This window comes from Candoia aspera, chromosome 9 (genome assembly GCF_035149785.1).
Source record: "Candoia aspera isolate rCanAsp1 chromosome 9, rCanAsp1.hap2, whole genome shotgun sequence".
In the NCBI taxonomy this organism is placed as follows: Eukaryota; Metazoa; Chordata; class Lepidosauria; order Squamata; family Boidae; genus Candoia; species Candoia aspera.
The window spans coordinates 25,677,876-25,701,902 of record NC_086161.1 but is presented as its reverse complement, the minus strand read 5'-3'; the positions used below and the strand labels follow the sequence as shown (position 1 = coordinate 25,701,902).

Here is a 24,027-nt window from a genome sequence, read left to right as displayed (position 1 = left end):
CAAGGGAGGGTCCCTTCTGAGACGCTTTCTCCACCCCCCACCCCTCCTCTGGACTCAGGTTTCTCTTATGGACCGTAGTCTAGGCTGCGGCTCTTCCTCCTGTCTCCCAAGGTTCTTCTCACAGCCCAGTGCACTCCTGTCTGGCACCTCCTAGACCACCCTGGCTCTTGGGCTCAGGAGGGTCCGTCCCAAGGTCACCCAGCCGGATTCTGTGTCCAAGGGAAGACCAGACCCTGGATCTCCCGGCTGCTAGTCCAGCACTTTCACCATTGCCCCACTTTGTCTCTCGGGCTGACAGACGGGAACTGACCCAGTGTTTCCCATGACTCTAGGTTGGACTAGATCCTGGGTCTCCCCGATGCAAGTCTAACATCTTCAATACTCTGCCAAGTACCTTTCAAAGGCGAGGGAAATGCCTCTCTTTCTATCTATAATTCTATACACTTACATAGCAGTCCTTCTTCAAATGTTCCTTACACAACACCCCATGAGCTGGACCACACACTAGCCCAAAGTCACGCTGGGGCTTTCTGTGGCTCATGGAGGACTTGCCCTGGCCTCTCCCTGGTGCCATTCCGACCCCATGCCGAGTCTCTGAACTGGTACTCAAGATAAGTACTCAAGATAACCCCATTTCCAGGAAGGCCAAAATACTTCTGTCTCCATTATTTACTTTTATTTTTGCTTTAGATGGCAGCACAAACTATATTATTCTTTTGAGCTTCTAATGGCTTTTAATGATTTATTCATATTTTCTTGGGATGAATGTTCTGTTTTTTGTTTTTATTTCCACTATGATATATTGGTTTTCTTATTCTGTCTTTATCTGAATTTGGAACATCACCTCAAGCATTCAGTGGACAGAGGGCAATTTGTAAGTTTGTCAGGAAAATACGTGTGCAGATGAGGAGGCAGAGACCAATTAATGTTATACTGTATTTCTCTGCAAAATCTGACTTCATGCTGAGATTATGTGCAAGAGTGGGAAACTGTACCAGAAGTCAAGATGACTTTTGATACTCTAACCTGCAATTAAATATGACTCCGTTGAAGACAAAATGTATTATTTGCACCTGCAGGTCAGGTTTGATCACCATTGTTACATCCCTGAAGTTTTACTTTTCAAACGAGTTTAAATTTTTTGGCATTAGGTGGTAACCGCCCTTCTGCTATTTTGCTGTTGATTCTACTTCTGCGTTGCTACATTCCTCCCTTGCATCTAGGTAAGGAACAGCTGCAGCTACAAGCATCCCCCCACCCTTGGCTCTGTACGCATTGACTCTCTCACTCTGTCCCTGGACGGGGGACCACACAGTGGCGCCCCCAAAACTGAGACCCCTAAGGGTTAGAACTCCTTCTCCTGCATTACTGTTTATGTCCTCAGGCTTAGATCTGAAAAGACACAGATACACAAAGCAGAAGAAATAATTAGCATTAACCAACCTACAGAGTTGAGATGCAGAGACTAAAGCTAATTGAAACAGTTCCTACGATTATTTCCCCTTGTTATGTATGAATTTGGCAGCAACCTTTGGAGGGACTATTCCTAATCTGAGGGTGCATAATGGCTCTAGCCACACACACACACACAACCAGCTCTCTGGCCAGTTGGCAGCTGGAATTCAGCAGCCCTTGTTTCTGCTGCAGCTTGACTCGGCCTCCTGAGCCTTCCTTTCACACCTTTTGCCTTGTGGAAAAGAGGAGGGGCACCACACCCCCAGCAAAGGCTCCGACCCAACCTGGCCCATTTCTTTCAAGACTTTGTGGTGCCCGTTGCTTGTCCACGCTGTGAGCCTCACCTGAACCCTCTAAATCCATTGGTCAATCCAGGAAGAACTCCAAGCGGAGTCCTGAAGGTCCATAATTTGTAGCATCAGCACAGTTTGATTTGCGGAACACCTGATGCAGCACAGGATTCAGAAGGTAAAGCTGGCATGCATCAAAAGCCAGAGGGCGGGTGACTCTCCCTCAGACCGGGCGGAAGGTTCCTCTCTCGGGCAAAGGCTGGGCTGGAGGGAGCTCAGGATCCTCGTGTTAGTGAGGGTGACTTATTCGCTCCCACCCCTCACCCTGACCAGGAACCAGTCCGGGTGCTTGGTTCTTTGCCTGCAAATAAGAGAGACGCTGTCAAGGAACCAGACATCCCAGTCATTAAACAAAGCGAATCAATACAGGGAGTTTACACGAATGATTGCAGAGGCATTGATTTCTCTCCCATAAACTACATTCCAGTGAACACGATTTCTGGCCAATAATACTTCCATTCTCAGAAAAACCAGTGGGACGAACTATTCTGAGAACAATAATCTCTTCCTGGGAATGTCCTTTTATTGATTTCATTTTTCAAGCTTTATAAACCGCTGCTCCAATCGAAGCTGACTTGGAGCGGAGTACAATTCCCGTGGGTTCCTAGGCCATCTGGCCTGCAGAATCTAAGGGCCCTTTTATTTAGACTCCCTTTTCCTTTTACTTGTATATTTTATATTGCAAACATGATGGAAAGGACTGTTTTATTTTTAATATTCTGAAATCACATTTGGAATCCTTCAGGTTGAAGAGTTTAAATGCAATTATACTACGTTCGGTCAGACCCCACCTCAAGTCCTGGGTCCGGTCCTGGCCAGCATCTTTGAAGGAGGAGGTTTCGGGCACTTGGCAAGGGAACCAGAAACCAGACCCTTCTGTGAAGGCGGGGAGAGGACAGCAGGGACGCGACCCCCGCGAGTTTCGAAGCACCTGGGACAGTCAGGGCCGCTCTCTCTCCGTCCGGAGGGAAGGGGGCAGCGGAACGGCTGGAAGCGGGAAGGCGGATCCTTTCTGGGAAGAAAGTTCCTCGCGCGAGGGCTCACCAGCGGCCCCGAGGCGCAGAGGAGCGGCGGCCTGAGGCCGGGGCTGGCCCGCCTCCTCCCCGCGCTGCAGCGGCCCCGGACCCGGCGGCCGGCTGGCCCTTCCAACGCCAGGCGATCCCGCGGGCCCGCCTCGCCGGAAGGCGCAGGTAGAGTTTGGTGCCTCTGCCCGGCGCTGCCTCTCCCCGCGTGCGCGCCCCGGAGGAGAGCGTGTCTGCCGCCTGCGCGCCGCCTCCGCCGCCGCTGCCCACCTTCTTTGACGCGCCGCCGCCGCTGTCGGGCTATAAAAAGCCGCCTCGCTGTCGCAGCCCAGCCGGGCGCGGACGCTCCAGTCGGGCGCGGGCGAGAGGCGGCAGCGGCGCGGGGCTTGGTCTCGGGCGGCGCGATCAACAGGCGCCCGGGAAGGCAACGCGGCCCAGCCGCTCGGCGCCGGGAAGCCCGACGGGCGCGGGAACTGCTCCGCGGCGCGGCCACCGGGCCCGGGCATCTCCTCCCCCTCCGCGCCGCCAGCGGCGGCGGCCCATGCGGGACGGCGGCGATGGAGGCGAGCACGGCGGCGGCGGCAGCCAACGGCTCGCACAACGCCTCCGACGGCGCCGGCGACGGCAACCCCTTCGTGCAGCCGGCCTGGCAGGTCGTGCTGTGGTCGGCGGCGTACGCGCTGATCGTGCTGGTCTCGGTGGCGGGCAACCTGGTGGTGATCTGGATCGTGCTGGCCCACAAGCGGATGCGCACCGTTACCAACTATTTCCTGGTCAACCTGGCTTTCTCCGAGGCCGCCATGGCCGCCTTCAACACGCTGGTCAACTTAACCTACGCCTTGCACAACGTCTGGTACTACGGGCTGGCCTACTGCCGCTTCCAGAACTTCTTCCCGGTGGCCTCCGTCTTCGCCAGCATCTACTCCATGACGGCCATCGCCGTGGACAGGTGAGGCGCCCGGGCGCGGCACGGAGGCCGGCCGGCGGCCGCTCCACACGTGCCGCCGGACCGGCGAGGGCAGCGGGCCACTCGCGTCCGGCGGGACGCCGGGGCCGGGAGGCTCAGTGGAGAGGCGCGGCGCGGCGAGCAGCGGCGTCGCCTTCGGACGGGCTCGGGGAAGGCGGGCGGGATGCGGCGCTCAGCCCCGAGGGAGCGGGACCGGCTCCCCCACAGCCTTGGCGCGGGAGACGGGGCCCCGCGCTCTCCGGCGCCGCTTTCAGCCGGGAGCGGGCGGGAAGCCCCGGAGTGGAGCCTCGCGTCGCTTCGAGCCTTCCGGGGCCGGAGTGGTCCCGACCGGTTTCTCGGTCGCCGGGAGCGGCTCGGCGAGGTTCGCTTGATGGAGGCGGGAAAGTGAGCCGCCCCGCCGAAGGCGGCTGTGTTGCTTATTTCCGAAGGAATGTGACATTCGTCCTGCCCGTTCGCCGCCAAAAACTTCAGGGTGAGACCAGGAGGAGCACTTTTGCTCCCGCCCGGCTTTTGCTATTGCGGGCAGGCTGGCGGCCGCAGGCGAGCTTTTCAAGCGACTTGGCGGCTCCGTGGAGGAGCGCCGTTTGTTGATACCTGCCCCCCCTCCCTCCCTCCCCCGCGAGGCAGGCTGCCCTCAATACCCAGCGCAAGGCAGTTCTCCGCGGGGAAAGGTCGCTGCTGCCGCCGGGCCTCTTCTGGGCTCCCGCAGCGGTAGCTCTGCCGGGTGACGGCCGGGAGTCCCAAGCCGCCTGGCGGGGAGCGAGGCCCCCCTGGGAGAAGCGGCCATCCGCAGACCCTGCTCAGCCTCGCTGCGCGCGGCTCTGGGCAAAGGTCGCCCCTCCCCGGCTCCCATCCCCACCAGAAGGTCCGCTACAAAACGGTGGGGAGGGCAGGTTCTTCCGCGCTCTCGGCTCTGGTCCGTAGCATCAGGTTGTTCAAGCGATTACTGGACAGCACTGCAAAAATGCTGGGTCTCTCCTTGTGCAAAAGCCCAGAAAAGAATGCAGTTCTCACAACAGGCTTATGAGGTGACTTATCTGAGAGGCTGGACTTGCTCAAGGCAGCCTGAGTTGTGAAGGTTGTGATCAGCTCATCACACCCTTTCTTGCCTCTTCCTTAGAGCAAGCCTTCTCTTTGGTTGAATTGGAGAGAAGACAGGAGTGTGCCTAAAGCCTGTGCAGGTTTACACAGAAGCCATTTCCCCGGGCTTGCCAAACCCCTTACGGAATTCATCTGTTTTCCAGATTGGTAAAATGCCCCGAACCCAGCAGTCGGGCTTTACACGTGCCAAGTTGCAGAACCGAGCACGCCTCAGCCAGCTTGGAGGTGAGGGTGCCACCGCCTAGGTCTCTACTCTGTCTTTCCCCCAAGAGCCAGAGTGGAATACGTGGCGCTCCCTCCTCCCTTTGGTTCTCACAACAACAATCCTGTGGGCCAGGCTGGGCTGGGAGCGCCTGGCCCAAAGTCCCTCAGGGAGCTTCTGTGGCTGGGGATCCTTTTGAGGCTGGAAGGGTCCCAGCAGCCATCCAGTTCCCAACCAGCTTTTCAGTCACCGGTACTGGTTTGGTGAGGTTTGATGGAGGCTGGAAAAGTGAGCTGCCCCTCTCCTCCTCTCTGTCTGGGTGCTGTCTGGGGAAGATGGTTTGTTATTTCTACATGAACTTGAAATTTGTCCTGCATGTTCATCACCAGAAGTCCACTCAGGGTGAGACCACTTCTGCTCCCGCCCAGGTTGTGTCATTGCAGGCAGGCGGATGCCCGTGACTGAGGTTGGGGGAGGGTTAAAAGCCTTGGGGGCTTTGTGGGAGGAGCGGTGTGAACCTGGGTCTCCAGGGTGGAAGCCCAGCACCTGCACCGCTGCCCCCACTGGCTGTGCAAACGCCTCCATGCCCCCGGCTGCCCACGTGGGATGAGGGCCTTGTGAACGTGGCCTTCCAGTTCACGAACCTGGGAGGCGGGTGGGGAGGCTCCTTGCACTGTGATTGCCAGCAGGGTGGGGAGATCTGCTGTTTAATGAAAAACGCTCTTTGCAGTCCGTCCCAAGGGGAGAGGAGAGGTTTGCTCCCCACACTTTGTAAACATTATTTTGAATCTGAGGACATTCATACCTTTACGTTTTGTCAGTAGTAAGGCTCTTTGCGGTTTTGGAGGGATTGAATCCCCCCCCCCATTTTTCAATATTTCTCACAAAGAGTTTCATGGGTTTTTTTATGTGTGTTCTGAAAACCACTATCATTACATGAAATGAAAAGCATTAATTATTGTAGAACAGCAGCAGCAGTACAGGAAGCATCTGCCCTTTACTGCCACAGCAAAACTGGGAAATGTTCTGCTTCCCTCCTGACTGCCCTAAAACATTCCCACCATAAAAAGCTCATCTCTAAAAAAGAAGGACGCCTAGATGGTTGCTTGTTGTACTCCTGCAGCTTGTTGCTTTCACCTGTAACATGCTGGTGCATTCTAGTTAGAAGTCCATGAGTGGCAGGAACCGTTCCCGTAGGCTGCATCATTGCTAATCTTGGGTGTCGGATCGGCAGATCTTCATCTGTTTGTGTTGCTGTTATTGCTCTGCTGTAATGAATGCTTTTCATTTCATGCAGTGAGGGGGGGTTCCCACCATCCATGGACTTCTAACTGCCAATATTCAGAAGGCTCTCCTGTACGTGCCACAAATCTCCGGAGGTTTGGAATAATGTAAGATGTGGCCTGTGGGCTGCGGAAATCTCCATTTCATTTTTGTTTTTTTGTTTTTGTTTAATTTTAAAACAAGCGTCCATTCTTAGGATTAGCAACAACGGTTACTTTCAAGGGTGGAGAATTTGAAAGCAGAAGTGTCTGGGTGTTCACATGTCAGGGGCTGGGACCTCATCTCTCCACAAGTAGCTTAGAGAAGCAGAGTGGATGAAGTCAAAAGCAAAATTGACTAAATAAATGAGGCAAAGTCAGGAAACGTGCAGGCGTGCAAATTGTATGCTACTGGGGAAACAGATCACAAACCTGGCATTTCTTGTTGCTGAAACGAGATTACTTAAGTGCGGAATATTTCCTGTGCATTTAGATACACTCCTTTAGTTCAGGTATCAGCATCTGAACTGCTGATTTGTGGGCAATTTTACTCCAAGATGGAAAGATGTTGTGCCATTTCAGAGTGGCTGCAGTGTGGAAGCTGCTTCAGCACTGGGAGAGGTGGAGTCCAGGCTAGGAACATGAAAATAAAACCAATAAGTAAATTAAAATAACAGCTGGAAATACATTGTTGCCTAATAACCAAGGGTTATGCTTTGTGCTGGACATGGCTGCAGTTCAGGGAGAGAATAACTGCCTCAGGAGCCACACACAGACGATATTACTCATATTATGCAGGAAGAAACCGAGTGGTCCACTCAGTGGGGAAGCACAGTCAGCCCCTCCCTCTGTCTACCATGCCTGTACAATACCATCAAAATCCATTGCTGGGGATACTTTTTATTGGGTCTTCCCAAAATGGCATGAAAGGGTATACAGTCTTTCAAATTCTCCAGAGCTGTTAGTGTTATAACACAAGGTGTTATTACAAAAATAGGACAGGGGAAAGAAGTTAAAGAAGCCCCCAGATTTCGCCACCTCTTTCATTTATGAGCTCTGCAGCTCCACGTCAGCCTCAAGGTGATGGCCATAGGCTGGATGCAGAGTCAGCAGTGGGTGTTGCTGGCCTCAGAGCAGACCACATTTTCAGGGTGGATGGCTCCCGCAGAGCTCTGCCATCAGTCTCTCTCTCATCAGGATCAATATGCACAGGCACCTCTTCTGAGGATGAATAAGGAAAGGTATTTAAAAACTATTTATTTGTCAGGTTTCAATCTCTTTTGACCCTGGGGTCTGATTTACATCCGAATGCCAACAAAACCATTTCAGTTGGGAATGAATTCCAAACAGGTAGAGCCTGGGGGCATGGTGGGAGAAAAAGGCTTCAGAAGAGGAAGCTAGCCACAGTTAATGGAAACTCTACCTGTGCAAGGCCTGTGAGGAAAGATGGAAATAATGGGCTGGGTTGACTCTAGCAACTGAAGGCAAGCAAGATACACAACTTTCAAATACTGAAAAGAACATCAGACACAAATTGTTCACCCATCGGTTCTGGGTGCAATTCAAGGTGCTGGTTATCACCTTGAAAGCCCTGCATGGCACAGGGCCAGATTACTTGTGGGACTGCCTCTCCCTGAGGGTCTCTGCCCTCCCTGCTAGGTTAGATAGGGTGGGGCGCTCCAGGTCCCCTCCCTCAAATGTTGTCATCTGATAGGACCTCGGTGGCCGCCCCAGCCCTGTGGAACAGCCTCTCACCTGAGATCCGCGGGATCCTTCCTGTTTTAGCCTTCCAGAGGGATATGAAGACCTGGCTTTCCCCCCAAGCTTTGGGCTAGGATGGGGGATGAGCTGCGAGGATGATTGGTGGGAAAAGTACTTTTGTTTTTATTTTTTATGGATTCTTGTGAGCTGCCTAGAGTTATATGAGACAGGTGGCCATATAACTCCTGTAAATAAATAAGTAAATAAATTCCGTACAAAGATAACACATACAGGAAAGGCAACATTTCACGCACATCCTTATGTGCCATTGATCACCATGGGACTTTCTTCTGGGTAGATCTGCATGGGAGGGGAGTGGGAAGCATGTCATTCCCCCCCCCCCAGTGGCTTTATCTCCAGTTTTAACTCTGCCTTCACCATCTTTTGAGCGAACAGCCTTCTATGCAAAGTGAACCACTGAAGTCAAATCATGATGCTCAGTCCATCGGGACTGAGGCAGTCCATAAATCCTATGAACAAACAAATATTTTTGATTTGCTTCCCAGCAAAATATATTTCCAATTAATAGTTTTCAAGCAAGGGGTTATGAATAATCCATTAAGTTACAAGTGGCCCATGAAATTTCTCTCCGTAAGATCCAAAGATTCCCAGAGCATTCTCCCCTCAGGATGCTTGATCCCTCTGCACACATCTTTTGTCACTGATGGATGGGGGTGCGAGGCATACCTTTGAGAGAGCACACCATTGGGAGTTTGTGGGAGCCCTGTCTCCAGTGCAGTACTTGGGGTGCCTTGAAAAGCCGAGCCTGGTCACCCAGTGGCAAAGAGGAGGAGGCGCGACTGGCTGCTCTTTGCCCTGCTGCTTGCGTTGCATGCCAGGCAATAGGAAACAGAGCCCGTTGCCGAACCCCTAAGGGGGCTGAGCTGAACTGGGCAGAAAAGGGAGCTGATGTGGAACATGGGGGAGCAGAGATTTATCTCACCGGGGCCCTTCAGAACCATTTCCCAGGAAATCCTAGACGCCAAATAAATGTCGCATCCATAGCCGACTGCGTCTGCTCAAACCCTCCCCTTCCTCCTCTTCCTCCTCCTCTCCTGAGCCTGCCGGATGTTTGAAAACAAGCCAGCCCACAGAAATGGCTGTGCAGGGTCCGGACAATTTGGATCTGACAGGCCACAGAGGAGCCAGAGAGGTTCAGCCTGGTATCTGACACCTGGCCGTGGTAGAAATTAAGGGCCTGGGATGACATGAATGTGAGGCTGAGGCTGAATGGGCAGCCAGGGCAGGAAGTCCCAGGTGGCGCCAAGACGTAAGGACTGCACTAGAGGCCAGGGTGGTTTCTGGGGAAGCAGGGCAGCAGCTGGCAAAAGCCCGGCTCTAGCTGAAAGCTCAACCAGAGGCCACTCGAGAGGTTTCTGACTGGGTGCCGAGACTGAGCACAGCCAGAGGCTGTTCTGCTCTCCCCTGGCTGGTCTGAAGTAGAGGGGGAGAGCAGCCTTGCAGGAAAACTCTGGTTGGGCTCCAAGCAGCAGGCTGTCAGCCTGCTCCTCTCCTTGAGGCAAGCGGCTGTTAGCACTGTAAGTTTAAAAAAAGTACAGAAAAGATGTATTCCTCTGTGGTGGCGTGAACGTAGTTGTGCAGGATGGGCAGTTATACCGGGCAAATGGTCCAGGGAAGAAATGGTGAATCTCAACCCCGCTTTCCAGAAACCACCGATGTTTTTTATGCACGAAACAGGAATATCCCCCTCCATCCCAGAGTTATGGGACTTTCCATGTGTTATGTTTCTGGTTAATTGTTTAAATTTATTTATATGAGTTTGTCTTTGCTGTTTTAACTTGTGAGCTGCCCAGAGTCACATACTGTAAGTGAGATGGGCAGCTATATAAATTGAAATAAGTACATTTTAAAGTACAGGCTATTTCAAGAGGAGGAGGAGGAGGAGATAACATGCAGCACAAGTTTCTTGGGCGATGTCTGATTTGGCCTAAAAACCTAACTTCTAGAACAGCAGCAGGGTGGGAGAATTCCCACACCGAATTCTCTACCTGCCTCTGGCAACCAGCTCTCCTGGCACAAATGCCCAGAAGCTCAATGCACAGCAAGTGTCCTGGTGGGCCTGGGTGGTTTCCCATTCGAACAAGGACCTCACCCGTGCTGGGACAAACCAGGGAGAGATTCAAAATCAGGCTCCAGTTGTGCAAGATGGTGTTTGTATATGTCAGCAACTCCAAGGGAAGCAATCAAAGAACAATCCAGTAGGAATGGCCGAGCCCTCGTTTCCCCCTGAAACTACCATGGTTCTTTGGATGTCAGGCATAACACTTGCATGAAGTTTTAGAGCGCTGAGAATATTTTGCATGCGTGGGTATCTTTGTAACCTTTGCTGAAAGCCAGCAACTTAGGTCCGTATTATTTTTCTCCTGTTGCGGGTGAGGGAAGCTTTGGCTGAGAGAAGAGAGGCTCGTTTTGAAGGAGGCAAGGGGCAAATAGAGGACTTTCTGCCTCCCACCCCCATCCTCCTTGCTGCTGTGTTTTAGAAAGATAAAGGGTCCTTCTTTTTACCAGCTCTCAGCAGATGAGAACTTTGAACAGTTCTAAAGCCAGGCTTAACAGCATCTGGTGCTGATCAAGGAAAAATTCTGATTGCTTCAGTTACGGTAGATCTTCCTTGTGCCCTGCAATACCTAGTACTGTATTTTATGAGGAGCACAACAGAAGCCCAGAGGTCCTCAGACACGTTCAAACAAATACAAGGAGAGATTTCACTCTGCAAATAAGAAATTAGCTCTTGCATCGAAGGCAGAAGTGTGTGGCCAAATTCCATGTGTCCTAGAAGAGGAATGCCTTTCAGTGGTGCTCGGGGTGGGGAAATGTACAGCAGCTGCGTAAAAGCTGCTCTAAGAATCCCATCCAAGGAAACGGCATTTTCTATTTGTCCCCCGCAGAGAAAGTGGCCCAATACAGAACCTGCATCCTTGCTGCTCTCAAGCGCGAGCGGTTCGTCTGTCAATAGCCACGGCTGTGCTGGTGTTCTTGGGGCTTCTTGGAATTTTGGGCATTATCCAAAGTAATAGCGGGCATCTTTCTGCTTTGAAAATGAAGTATCTCTGAAAGGCATGATGAAGGGGGGTGAGGGCTGTAAATTAAAGCAAGTCGGACAGATGGATAAGTCAGCATTTTCGAAATACGGAATTCTCAGATCTTTGGTACATTGTATTTACGTTGTATTGTGGAAACAGAACCGCTCACAGGTGTGTGCCTTGCACTCTGGCGCAGTGGTGACATGCTGGATGTGTGGTAGCTTGTTTCTACACTCCCACCAATAATCACCTGCATGTGCCAATGTAATTTGTGCAAGTGAAGAGACAGAAGCAGAGATGAGTGAGATTTTCCAGAGAGGTGAGTGGCATCTAGAGGTTAATGTTTCAGTTAAGTCAGGGGAGCTGCTTCTGAACCTGGGACTAGTTGAGGAAGCAGCTATTCTAGCAGGAAGTTGTAGAGCATGTTTGACACAAATATCGCAAAGGAGAAAAAAGATTAATATAACTTCCCCTGGCATGTCTATCAGCATTCTAGTTTTAATAGTTCTAGTGCAGAGGTAGAGACCCTGGGATTGGAGAAATCTCTGTATGCCACAGCAGGATTGGACATTCAGACCCCTTTAGCTAAACGTGAGAACCAAGACCCTGTTCAGCCACAATCATCACCACAAGAACTGCCCCTGCATGTGTAATCCGAGGACTCTTTTTGGATAATGTTGCTCTGAAGTGACTAGGAGTGTTTTCATCCCCAGTGTCACAATGTTGTGTTTCGTTTTCCATCCACAACCAACTCAGAGGTGCCTTTTGAGAGCTGAAAGCGAGGACAGCCAGGAATCTCGTGACGGTGGGGAAGAGCTGAGGCAGAGACCAGAAAAGTCATTCTAGGCAGGGGACAGCATGGATTTACCCTTGCCTGAGATCTGCATTATGTCCCAAAAGATGCTTGGTCTGCTGTGACCATGAGTAGTGAATCTACTCACCATGCACTAGAACTCCTCTGCATATGAAGTAGGAACAGTGGTTTCCCATCAAAAATGTATCAGATGGCTGTATATAGTATCCTCTTTGTTCTCTACTTCCTGCCTAAAGCTCTCTCTTTGGATCAGAGCATTTCTCAGGAGTAGGTAGGGCGTACCTCTTGAGGTTCTGCTTCTGGGTATGGGTGGGAAAAAGCATAAAAATCTGATATAGTCTGATGGTAGTTTGTTCATCATTGTAAGTTTGGAGCTGATGATTTCAAGAGAAAATTGGGAAAGAAAACTTCTCAACTTCTCTAGTCCCAATTTATCAGGGACTGCAACAGATTTTTTCTTAAGAACTACAAAGTCATTGCCAAGACATTCAGATCACCTTTGAATCGTTATGATGGCTGGGCTGAAGAAATGTGCTAGACTAGGTTGAAATGAAATTAGGTTGTTTATGGCTTGGCATGTTGTAGGAACTCAGCTACTGACTTAGTAAGTTGACTGAACCAGGACATCATGCTAAACTGTACTCTGATTTATTTTTTTGGACGTAAGTGAACACAGCAGTTGTGGTTTCTTATCCCAAGCTTAGTAGCAAGTTGTGTGAACTCAACCAGTGAATGTTGGATGATCTCACTCACCACTTCTATATGTTAATTTGATGTCTGCTCACAGCTTAGGCTGTTGATTAAATATGCATTTAAATTCATGGATAAATAGCTCAGACCACACAGTACAGCAGCAGTGCATCTGTTTAAAAGCCACCTGTAAAGAAGATAAAGACAACTTCAAGAACAAAAAAACTTATTTGAGAAGAGCAAGAGTGCAGCTGGTCAAGCCAGGGGTCCATCTTGCCCAGATGTCCATCAGTTCATTCATTCAAGAGATGTGTTTCTAACCTGAGTATGTCTAAAGTGTGTCTTTCCCCCTAAGGAGCTTAGAGTGGAAATTAAATTTCCTGCAGCGTCGGCCCGGAGGAGATTTACCTTTTGAAATAGGTGACAAGTAAAAGCTGGCTGTCGGTCTAGTCAAATTGCACCTGTGCCATGACCTTAGAGCCAGGTCTTAGATCAATTGCATTAACTTGTACCTTCCTTCGCAAGCAGAAGATTCATGCACGAATATTTGCAAAATACTTCAGAGGCTCTCAGGAAAAATTTGGGACTACCAGGGGTATTAGTTAAATTAGGCAACAACCACTTTTGCTCTGACTCCAGTTCTCCTCCAGCTTGACCACCCCACTTGACCCTCATCCTTGATCTTGCCTAGCAGGGAACTGGATTAGCCTTATCTCCAAATCAGAGCAGGCTATGCATCAGTGGAGGCCATGATGTAGAGGAGGCAGCTGGTGGGGATCCAGGCTGTGAGAGTCAAGCAGCCTGAACTTTTGCCTGGAGACTGTGAGCTCTCCACTCAATAGAACCTGCTGGACTTTGTCTCTTCCTCAGGAGACGAATTTAACAACCAGATTGCAAGAATGGAACTGGCCATGCTAGATAACAGCCTTGAATATCGCATAGTCCTCTGTGTTTTTAGAAGAAAATAGGCTGCCTTCATTGAAGCCATTCAGAAGCATCTTCTCAGCTGGAACATGTGGGGAGCCAGTGCACCCATTTGTTCAGCTATCCTTGATCTTGCAAAGAGAGATGCAGAGGAGATTTAGACCAGCTAGCCAACATTGTGGGCTCTTGCTCCCATTGGAACAGGAAAGAAAGGGGTGGTGGTGGCATTTTTCTTTGCAATTAACTGGAAACAGGGAAGAATCAAAGCAAGAAGAACATTGTGAGCCTCACTGGACATTGTGGAATGGAAGAATAAGAATGGAGACTTGATGCTGTTTGACACATGTCTGAACAAATTTCTCAGCCAAGGATGAACTTGTGAACTTGGGAACTTCTGGAATTCTTCTCTGGAGCCTGGTTTTTATTTTTATTCTAATTTGGCCTTAAGGAAAAACATGGAATGTGATGTTTGCAAAAAGATGCTGCTGCATGTCTGACCCTAAAAACAAAAATATGATATAAAACCAAAAACAAATATGGTTGATAAAGTCAGTGCAGCCAAGGCCTTAAAACTTTACAAGTCAAAGCAATTCAGAATCGGAACAAAAGTTCTCAAAGGGCCTTAAAAAAGCTTGGGCTCAAATTCCCTAACAATGCAAGGAGCTAAGCAGTAGAGCCAGTGACCCAGAGAGGGTGGGCTCCCCTTTGCATAAGCTGGAAGGACACCTGGCAGAGACCTTCTTGTGTGGGTCCCAGGTTGGACTCAATGCTTTAAATGGATTGGGTGAATTTAAGAATCAACTTAAGATTTCTGGCCCCAGGCTGCTCTGAAGGCTATAAGCAGTGGCCAGAAACACCCTAAAAGTGAGTCCAGCCACCCAGGTGCATACCCATCCAAAACTTCTTTCCTCTCCAGTGACCTCAGCACCAGTGGGTTGTTAAGGAAGAACGATCAAAACCCTTCTCACTGTTGCCAAGGGGGATAAGATGGGATCCTGTGGAACCTCAAACTCAGTCCAAAGAGCCAGGTCTCCAAACTTTGATGAATCCATTGGTCAAGCAGGAAAAGAATCTCTGCAGCCAGTATCTCTGAAAGCATGACTCCACAGCCTGGCCAGAAGAGCATCCCAAGAAAATGAACTATAAAATGAAAGACAGGTTTATCCCACAGAGCAGCCTTTAGGCTAGGCCTGAACCAAATCTCTGCAGCTGCTCCTGTGTAATTGAGCCCCTCCCGGCCTATCCCTTGAGAAGGTACCCAAAATGCAAGATGGTCGGTCTCTTGAACATGTCACTTTCACTCCTGCTCGCTTTATTTATGATTTAAACAATAATATCTTGCCCTCGCGACTGTGGGTGGCTAACAGTACATTAAAAACCAAACACAATTCCAAACCAAAAATTTAAAAAGACTACAAGGATAACATGCAATGTGCCAAGGGCCACAAAGCCTGCTGTATCTCATTCAGTGACACAAGTCAGTCTCACCTAACATCTGGGTTCTTGGGGGAAGAGCCAGGTTTTTAAGGCTAATGAGGTTGGGGACCAAGAGAATCTAGGGAAATGCTGTTCCGTAGGGCAGGGGCTGTGATGAAAAAGCCTGTTTCCTGTGTCCATTTGATGACAATCTTCACAGAAGGGACTCAAAGCATCCCCACTTTGCTGGATCTGGTGGGATGAGCGGAGGCAATTGGAGATAGGAGGTCCCACAGACAGAGAGGCAGTCCCACCTCACTTTGTTCCATGCAAGTTTTTCACTTTAAAAAATCTCCAAAATAACATTTAAACACAGATTTCTAACCATGTATTTTCTCCAAGTGCAAGAAATGGGAACTGCCTGGGTGGGAAAAGTGAAAGTCAATGGAGAACAATAGGTTCCAATCCATATATGGCCCCCAAAAGGTTGGAGTAGAATGGATCCAAAGAAACAAAGCAATAAATTTTCTCAGATTTCAAATTACTCCACTTCCTCTTCCCATCCAGAGCATGTGATCAGCTCACTCTGAAAGAGAGCACAAAGCCCAGCCTCTCCAAGGAATCGGGAAGGGTTCACCCTTAAAATCAGCATAATGTATTGGTGTGAACCTCAAACTAAGAATTGGGAGCTCACCTTCAGATCCTCACCCAGCCATTATAATCCCCGATGGTGTTCACCAGCATATATTACCAGCCCGAGTCATATAAAGATCTAGTAGCTGCACGGGTGCAACACACTAAGTTTGGGTAATGCTGTTGGTTAGTTTTGTGGCTCAGCGTGGTTGGTTGTTATATGAATCCAACTCATTGGGTCAATTCATGGCCTGTTACATTGTGCAAGTGAAGAAAGAAAGTAGCTAATTCAGTAATCAGGTTAAGCATGTTCTGTGAATACAGCTACCATCGTCCCTCAGCCTAACCCATCTCTCAAGGCTGTGAGAATAAAACAGCCTACGCTATGGTAGGGAAGGTTAGGATAGACATTTATGAAATGTAGCATGTTTTCTCCAAAGCAACAGTACTTGTCATGCTTGTTCCTTTCTACCTGCAAAACTGGAAATGTATTTGCCAGTTCCATTAGCATTATTCCATGCTGCCAATTTTCTTCACCCACCTATCAAAGCACATGGTTGCTCCACAAATTCCACCAGACTTTGCTTTTTCTTTATTTCTTTTCTAAATAATACAGCCATTGATAAAGATAATACCTATGCATGGACACAGAGCCTAGAATGGGTATGATCAATGACTGACTAAGCCAGGCCTCATGCTTGAATCTGACTAGAAAAATCTGGGCATTCTTTTTAAATAGGACGCATTAAAATTAAACAAAGTAGGACACAGCAACGTCAGAGAAATAAGGAAGGCTGTGCAGAGATCTGGATTCAAAGGGCAAAAGATGATTCCGAGGGTGTAGCACCTGTCAGAACACCTTTAAGCAGCCACATGTTTTTCTGATATGGCTGATGCTGGATCCCAGGAAAGAACTTGCACCTGCACATACTCCAAATCACATTTTGGTCTTCACATCTGGATCTCTGCACTGCCCTAGTAATCAGCAGCATCTGTGGAGTAGGAGGTAAAAATCCACAAGATGGTGGTTGTGGTGCACTCCGAGCCTCACCCCTTTTGCACATGTGTGCACACATAAATAAATAGGGTAGGGTTTGGATCACTACATCACACCCAGCATCTTGTGGACTTTGATTCCACGATGTTAGTAATCCTTTCCAAAAAATGCACTGTAGAAAAAGAAGGGGGTGAAAATATCTTGCTTGCTGCTGAAAGAGAATGATCAATTCTAATAGTAGCACCCAGCCATTAAGGGCTATTTTATTTAAAGGGAAGGGGAGAACAATATGACCAGGACGTGCATGATAAAGCTTTCTCCTTCCATCCTGCAAGAACCCCATGGAGTTACCTAATGAAGTAAGGTCATTTCTTCACAATAAGAGGTGTGGACCACCAATTTGGATTAGACAACTCCATAAAGCTTAATAGAAATTTATGTATTACCCCCAATAACAAAGGGAGCCTGCCTCTCAGCACTAATTGCTAGAGAACACAAGCGGGGAACTCATTAGATTTTCCCCTGGCATGTAGTTGGCCTCTGGGGAGCCTAATGCTGGACTAGATAGGTCTTGCATTTGGTCCAGCAAAGTGATTTAAATGTTTTATGTTCACCTGAGTGATGGAAACACACTTTAGGGAAGTTGTGGACTACACAATCTGCTAGATCTGCTCAGTAAATCAAGGATGCAGGAATAAATAGAATAAATAAATACAAATATAAATAAATATAAGGAATAAATAGGTATTGTTGTACGAACTTGTAGCCGGTTTGGTCTAGTGGTTAAGGCACAGCCTAGAAACTGGGAGACGGTGAGTTCTAGTCCCCCTTAGGCACGGAAGCCGGCTGGGTGACCGTGGGCCAGTCTCTCTCTCTCAGCCCAACCACCTCACAGGTTGTTGTTGTGTGGAAAATAGGAGGAGGAGTATTAGGTATATTCCCTGCCTTGAGTTATTTATAAAAATAATAAAGGCAGGACAAAAAAAAATTTAAGAAAGTCAAAAGGCACTTTGTAAGGAGGGCTGCTGAGATGTTACATGGTCAAATTTACCTGCCTGAAGAAGGGAATATCTGGGGCTGTTTTCCAGCCAGGTCTTTAGGGTGCTCAGTGTGGGCCATCACCCTTCTGAGTTCTCTGCCTGGTCGTTGGCCAAGAGACAGACAGTTGCACAGCAAGACATGATGTAGGAACACCACCTTGTAGTTTAATCTGTGGAAGAAGGATGCTATCCCTTCTTCAGTTAACCAAGCAGAAGATGCTTAAGTGGTGGGCTCAACTCTTCTGCAGTCCGCCACGGTAGTCTCCCTCTTCACAGGGTGTTCCAGCTTTTGGCTTTGGCTGCTTTTTTCTAGAAGAAAATGTATTTTTGAGCAACAGATGGGACAAGAAGCTACCTGCAGATGGAGAGCCAACCCACCTGAGCTCTGTGTCATAAATGTTACCTGGAGAAAATAATATTGTCCTTATTTTCAAAAGGTTACAATTCAAGAGCCTTCCATTTAATACAAACATAATTACTGCTTTCCGAGGAAACAGAAGAGAACCCTACAGGTGAAATCTTTCTCCATATAATTATACATTAAGTTGCCAGATTTTTAACTGGGTTTAGCAACCATCTGTTTCCATTGTATATCTTTACAGCTGCATGCCAATGTGTTTTGACAATAATAGCCAAGAAAGAAAGAAGCAAGATGCTCTAGAAACCTCCTGCAGAAATTTAGCCAGAGACTTACTGGTGTCTCTCCTATCTCAAGTTGGCTACATTTTCACCCTTTCACTTAAGCACTTCCTTTATTAAACTTGGACCTCTCCCGAGGCTTTCCAATCTCATAGTAAGGTCATTTGGATGGGGATTATTGTTCCTCTAACACCATTTGTGCCATCTTTGTAAGTTTAAATCCTTGTAAATCTTTAGCCCTTTAAATAGCTTGCCCACTCATGTTTTGCCCTAGGAATCCTAACACCGGGTTTGAAAGTCCTTCCAGAGATCACACGGCTTTCAGTTATGTACAAGAAGCAACATGGCCTGGATCGTGTGATTTCTTGTGCTGCAGAACTTCTGGCAAAAGATGAAACGAGAGCAAAGGAGGACTCGAGGATAAGCTTTGGTAAAGAGAGAGGCTGGGAGATTATGTCCCGGCCACCTGCTTTCTTGTCAAGGAAGTGGGAGATAGAGCTGGTGCTGGATCTTCTTCAGGGGTGATTTTAAACAGGGCCCATCCTGAGAAGATGAAAATGGTGATTTCTGAGGATAAGAAACCCTGGACTGCAAAAAATATTGAAACTTGGGACTGTATCTTTGGAGAAAGTATGTTGAGTGTGTTATGAAGGGGTTTCAATTGTATCCTGTACGACCTGGAAACCCAAAAGGAAGAACTTCGAAGAAAAGGGGTTTTGCAGTGTAGGAGTAAGTGAGAGAAAAACTCTATTGGGGCCATTAAAGCACTGAAGAAAAATATCAGGAACAACATTGGCTCATAAAGTTCATGGCCTCTATTGCCTGCACAGAGTATGGGAAGTAAGCCAGATGAAAAGAACTATAGGAGGGCATTTGACAGTTGTAATTGAAACCTAGTAGGACGACTCTCATTTTTGTTGAGGATGTTAGCTGCCATCTTCCTGGGATCAGTGATCTGCAATGTGGGCAGTATGCGTGAGGTCTCATTCTCACACAGCTCCCTGGTGTAAAGTATTTGAGCATGGCCCTGAACAGCCCCACCTGGATGGAGGGATCCGTCCTCACCACTGCTATTCGCCAAGGCTTGCAGGTCATGGGGTCATCCGCCACCTCCTCCTGAGAAAGGCGCAGCTCCGAGAAGAGAGATCTTTCCTGGCTTTAGCCCTTGTTCCCCATAGTTCTTGCCCTGCAACATCCCATTTTGCAATATTCTTTCTTCTCAAGAAACAGAAGCACTACAAAAGGAGGAGCTGCATTGCATGCTAGAAAGGCCCATTTCTGCTCAAAGATCTGAAGGAATGAATGTGGTGGGACTGCTGAAAGCATCTTCATAAAAATAAGTTGAAGAACAAGTAACCAAATGAAAGAGAAGTTGTGGACATTTTCCCAAAGCAAATAGTGGATCATTCAAAACAGCATGTACTAATAATGAGGGGTAATTACCCTAACACCTGTTAGGAGACATACCTTGCCAAGCACGGTATGGAGGGCGGAGGGTGGAGGACGAGCTCTCCTTGACTTGATCTCAACTCATAGGCACGACCAAGTAGATAAAGCAGAAGCAGTGAAACTTTTAGGGGAAAGTGACCAAGTAATGCTGGAGTTGTCAATGTTGAGGGAAAGTAAAGCTGAATATAATCAAATACATTCCTTGGATTTAATTGTGAATAGGATTCCACGACAGAAGAAACTATTGGGATATGAGCCTAAGATCAGTGGGAGACTTAAAAAAGGAGACACTAAAAGTCATTTACAAATAATTCTACAAGGAAAAGAAATGAAGGACAACAATATAAACTAACGTGCAGAAAAGGTTTAATGAAAAATCTAAAAATCAAGAAGGGCACATATAGGAAGTAAAGAGTAGATCACCACAACACAGGGAACCCAGATTTTCAGAAATGGTTAGCCAAGGATGCCAAGAACAGCCAAAAGACCTTCTTCAGATACATTCAAAAGAAAAGCATTGGGAGATCCACTGCTCAGCCAAGATGATAAACGCTACTCGGGTAGCAAAGAAAAGGCAGACCTACTCAACCCTTGCTTTGAGCCAGTGTTCTCTGAGCAAAGGATGTGTGTTGCGCCCCACAATTGGGAAGGCCTGGTTGAAGGAGCAGAGTTTCAGCTCAAACTTGATAGAAATGCAGAAAAGGAAGACCTACACTGAGGATATGCTACTGTAATGTTACAGTTCATCATGGAAAAATGATGACACTTCGTTATTGTTATTAAATGTTAAAAATGTAATTAATTTGTTTTATTCAATGTTGTTTTAATTTTGTTAGCCAGCTTAGGCCACCCAGCTGGCTCAGAAATGGTCCAGAACGCTCATCAATAGTCCCTTGTCAAATGGGAGGAAAGTCAGGTGGGCTGCCCAGGAATCAGTTCAGGGTGTTCTGCTCTTCAGTACTGGTACCAGTACCTTGGATGAAGGGTGGAGGGAAGGCTGATCTGATCTGCAGACACAGTGGGTTGGCTCATAGTTGAGAAGACAGAAATTACGTTCAAAATGTTCTTGATAGGTTAGAGGAAAGTGTCAGGATGAAATTTAACACAGACAAGTTTTTCACTTAGGAATCCAAAATCAAACGCACAGGTGTAAGAGCAAATGGATTGGTTAATCACTTGTCAACCTAGCCAGTGAGTAGCCCTGAAATTGACTAAACAGTCCCTGCTTTACATTCTTAACTGGGAAATATAATTGAAAGGACCTTTGTTCCTTCCCTAGCCTGCCTGGCACGCAAGTTCCTTTCCTCTGGGCCCGGCTCCCATCACCTGGGGCCCCTCACTTCCTCTTCTCACATAATATCCTAGGGTAATTGACCCCCACAGCTAAACCCTTTTTCCAAACTCCAGCTCTTCCACAGCACTTATTCACTGACTGTGCAAATCCAGACAGCCACTAGATGGCATCTCAGAGATATGTCTCTCAGCTGCCAACTAGTGGTCGGTAGGTTGAACAGTTGACTGGTTGACCCATCATTTCGAGGAATAAAAAAAAAGTTCAATCAGAAAGCAGTGCGATGGGAAAGAAAGAAATGGCAGCTCAAAGAGCAATCACAGTGTTGTGCCTGCTAATTGGAGGAGGCTTTTCTCATTGGGAATGAGGGTGGCTGGGGCTGGACTTGTAGCCCTGAGAACTGCCAGGCACAATCACATGAAAGCTGTGTGGCCGCAGTCCAGCCCAGACGCCCTCGGGGTGACAGTACCGGTACGCTGGGGGTCAGCACGATTTAGGGCAGCGTGGCTTCCTGCCAGCTGCAGATGGGAAGGGAGCAGAGCAAAGCAGCTGAGTGGGTGCGGGCTGTGCTCCCAGTGATCTCAGCTGGAATGCGAATGAAGAAGTCCTCCTCTGCACATTTAAAGAGGAGGGGCATATGGCTGGAAAGGGGTGGGAACTTCTCTCTGTTATTTAATATTCTCTTGCCACCCTTTAAATCTCTCTCTCTTTCTCTTTTCAAGATATATGGCCATTATCCATCCTCTGCAACCAAGGCTATCAGCTGCAGCCACCAAGATTGTCATCTGTGTTATATGGCTCTTCGCTTTGTTATTATCGTTCCCTCAGGGATACTATTCCACAACCGCACATCTGCCTGAGCGAGTGGTATGTTATGTGGAATGGCCGCAAAATAAGACCCAGGTCTCTGCAATAACGTGAGTTGGGGCATTGCTGCTGCTGCTGCTGCTGTTGGTTGGGGTGGGAAGAAACTGTTCTGTGGCTCCCTTCCGAGAATGCTGTGATTATTCCAGAGAATGTCAGAGCTGCCAAAGAGGACCCGGGTTCTCAAATTCCAACCCCTTCTGATTTTCTGGCCTCCCTATAACCAACTGTTGTTGCTAGGGGTCAGGTCAGGTCTTGGCTGCATTTCCTTTGTTGCAGTGAACACGGGGATAGTCTACCCTGACATTTTCAGGTATCATCTTTGGGTAAGAAAATGCCATCAGGGAGTCAACCATCTACAAAACTGAAGAACTGTTGTTTTATTGCAGAGGTTTCTGTTTATTTTTCTTTTCTATTTATAATTTAAAAAGGGAATTAAATAAAAAACCAAGCTCAAACAATTGAAAACATGAATTTTCATTTGAAGAGCTAGGTGGGGAATGGGTGGGTTGTGAAAAAAGCAGCGTATTTTGACACAACGTCTGTGCACTATTCAGGACTGAGATAGCTATAGACAAAGGACCCTTGGAGGAATCACATTTATGTGCCACTCTTCCACTGATCCTGGTTGGTGCCACAGGGTGCCATATTTTTCTTTTCCTGAATTCAGATTTCCTTTAAAAAAGCAGCTGGAAGACCCTGGAGATTAATTTGGTCATACCTAGTCGTTCAGGATTGTTACATGGATCAGTTACCAATGAATACAGGCATATTGCACCATTAAACACACAAGATTGGCTGGGTTCACACAGCATTCTAGGTAAAGATAAAAGGGAGTGAGGAGGCGAACCCACCTGTTCTTTTAGTGTGTTGTATCAACCAGCTATAATATGATTTATTGCTTTGGGCAAAGCTGGGGGATCCAGGGACAGTGGGGGCAAAAAAATCAAGATGGTAGCATTACAGTGCACATAATGGGGGTGGAGCTTTGATCACACAGTCGTGGCCAACATCTTGACTTTTTTGATGCCTCTGGCCATAGCATGTTTGCAAACACAGCAGTGTTACTTTGTTTACCTGGAGATGGAGCTTAGCATGTTATGTGAATCCAACTATTGTCCATGTAGCTGAATCTTAACACTTTGCTCTAAGGTGTTTGCGATCCTCCTCCTTTGCTGTCATCTGCAAATTTGATAATTTTGTAGTTTTTTTGCATAGGCACAAACACTGTTCTGTGAAGACAGTTTCACTGGCATAAAATTGGATAAGATAGTTATGTGATATTCAGTATTGTACAGTAAAACAGAATATTTGGTATCTAGAACTTTGTATACACATTCTAATGAATGTACGGGGGGAATGGTACATGTCCTGGGATGGACTGGAACATCTGCTGAGTGCTTATGCACAAGTTCTGTGCAACTTTAACAATATTATACCATGTTCCAAAATAAGTATAAATCATCCGAATATAGCATCTGTTGCTAGGATGTATCAGCTGTGAAAATGGTTCACAGAGCCAGCCTTTGGAAAATGGTTCTTAACCAGTAAAATGAGGAGTATCAGATGGGATCATGAGGCCCATCCAGTCCAGCTGAATGAGCAGGCAAGCTTGGCTGAGACAGGAGGACCTTGCTGAGAATAGCTGGCCTGAATTGTGGTGAGGTTGGGCCTCCTCTCAGACAGCCCCTTCTGCCCTACCTCACTGAGATTCTGCACTTCTGCAGTGGTCTAGGGAAACAAGATTAACAAAGAGGTACATAGGAGAAATATTGCTGCTGCCAATGCATTTGATTTCTTCAGATGTCCTGCCTCTCCCTTGAACTGGGCAACAGAAATGGGTAGGGAATATTTTGGCTCTGGTGGTAAGACTGGAGTAACCTGACTCAAATCCCCATTCAGGTGTGAAGTTAAGAAGATCTGTATCTTTGCCAAGTCTAACATGAGGGGTTATTGTGCAGATGAATTCATCTAGAATTATGTATGTTGCTCAAAGCTTGTCACCTCCACAAGGTAGGCCTTGAGGTTACCCGAACTCTATTAATATAAGGTATAATAGAATCTAGAAAGCCTGCCAGAGTTGCCCACTGTCCCCTCTTATACCAA

General features: G+C 47.8%; 1 protein-coding gene across 2 annotated transcripts in view; it reads left to right on the top strand.

Annotated features, from left to right (window-relative positions):
• The first annotated feature begins 3,273 nt into the window (after nucleotides 1-3,273).
• The window catches only part of LOC134502570 (substance-P receptor-like), a 47,387-nt gene continuing 26,633 nt past the window's right edge, over nucleotides 3,274-24,027 (top strand). Inside the window, exons 1-2 of one of the 2 annotated variants that reach the window (XM_063310963.1) lie at nucleotides 3,274-3,776; nucleotides 21,780-21,960. In XM_063310963.1, the coding sequence (XP_063167033.1) occupies nucleotides 3,385-3,776; nucleotides 21,780-21,960 (573 nt within the window). In that variant the 5' untranslated portion in view covers nucleotides 3,274-3,384. Of the gene's footprint in view, nucleotides 3,777-21,779; nucleotides 21,975-24,027 lie in introns of both variants that reach the window. The other variant, XM_063310964.1, reaches the window with a different exon arrangement.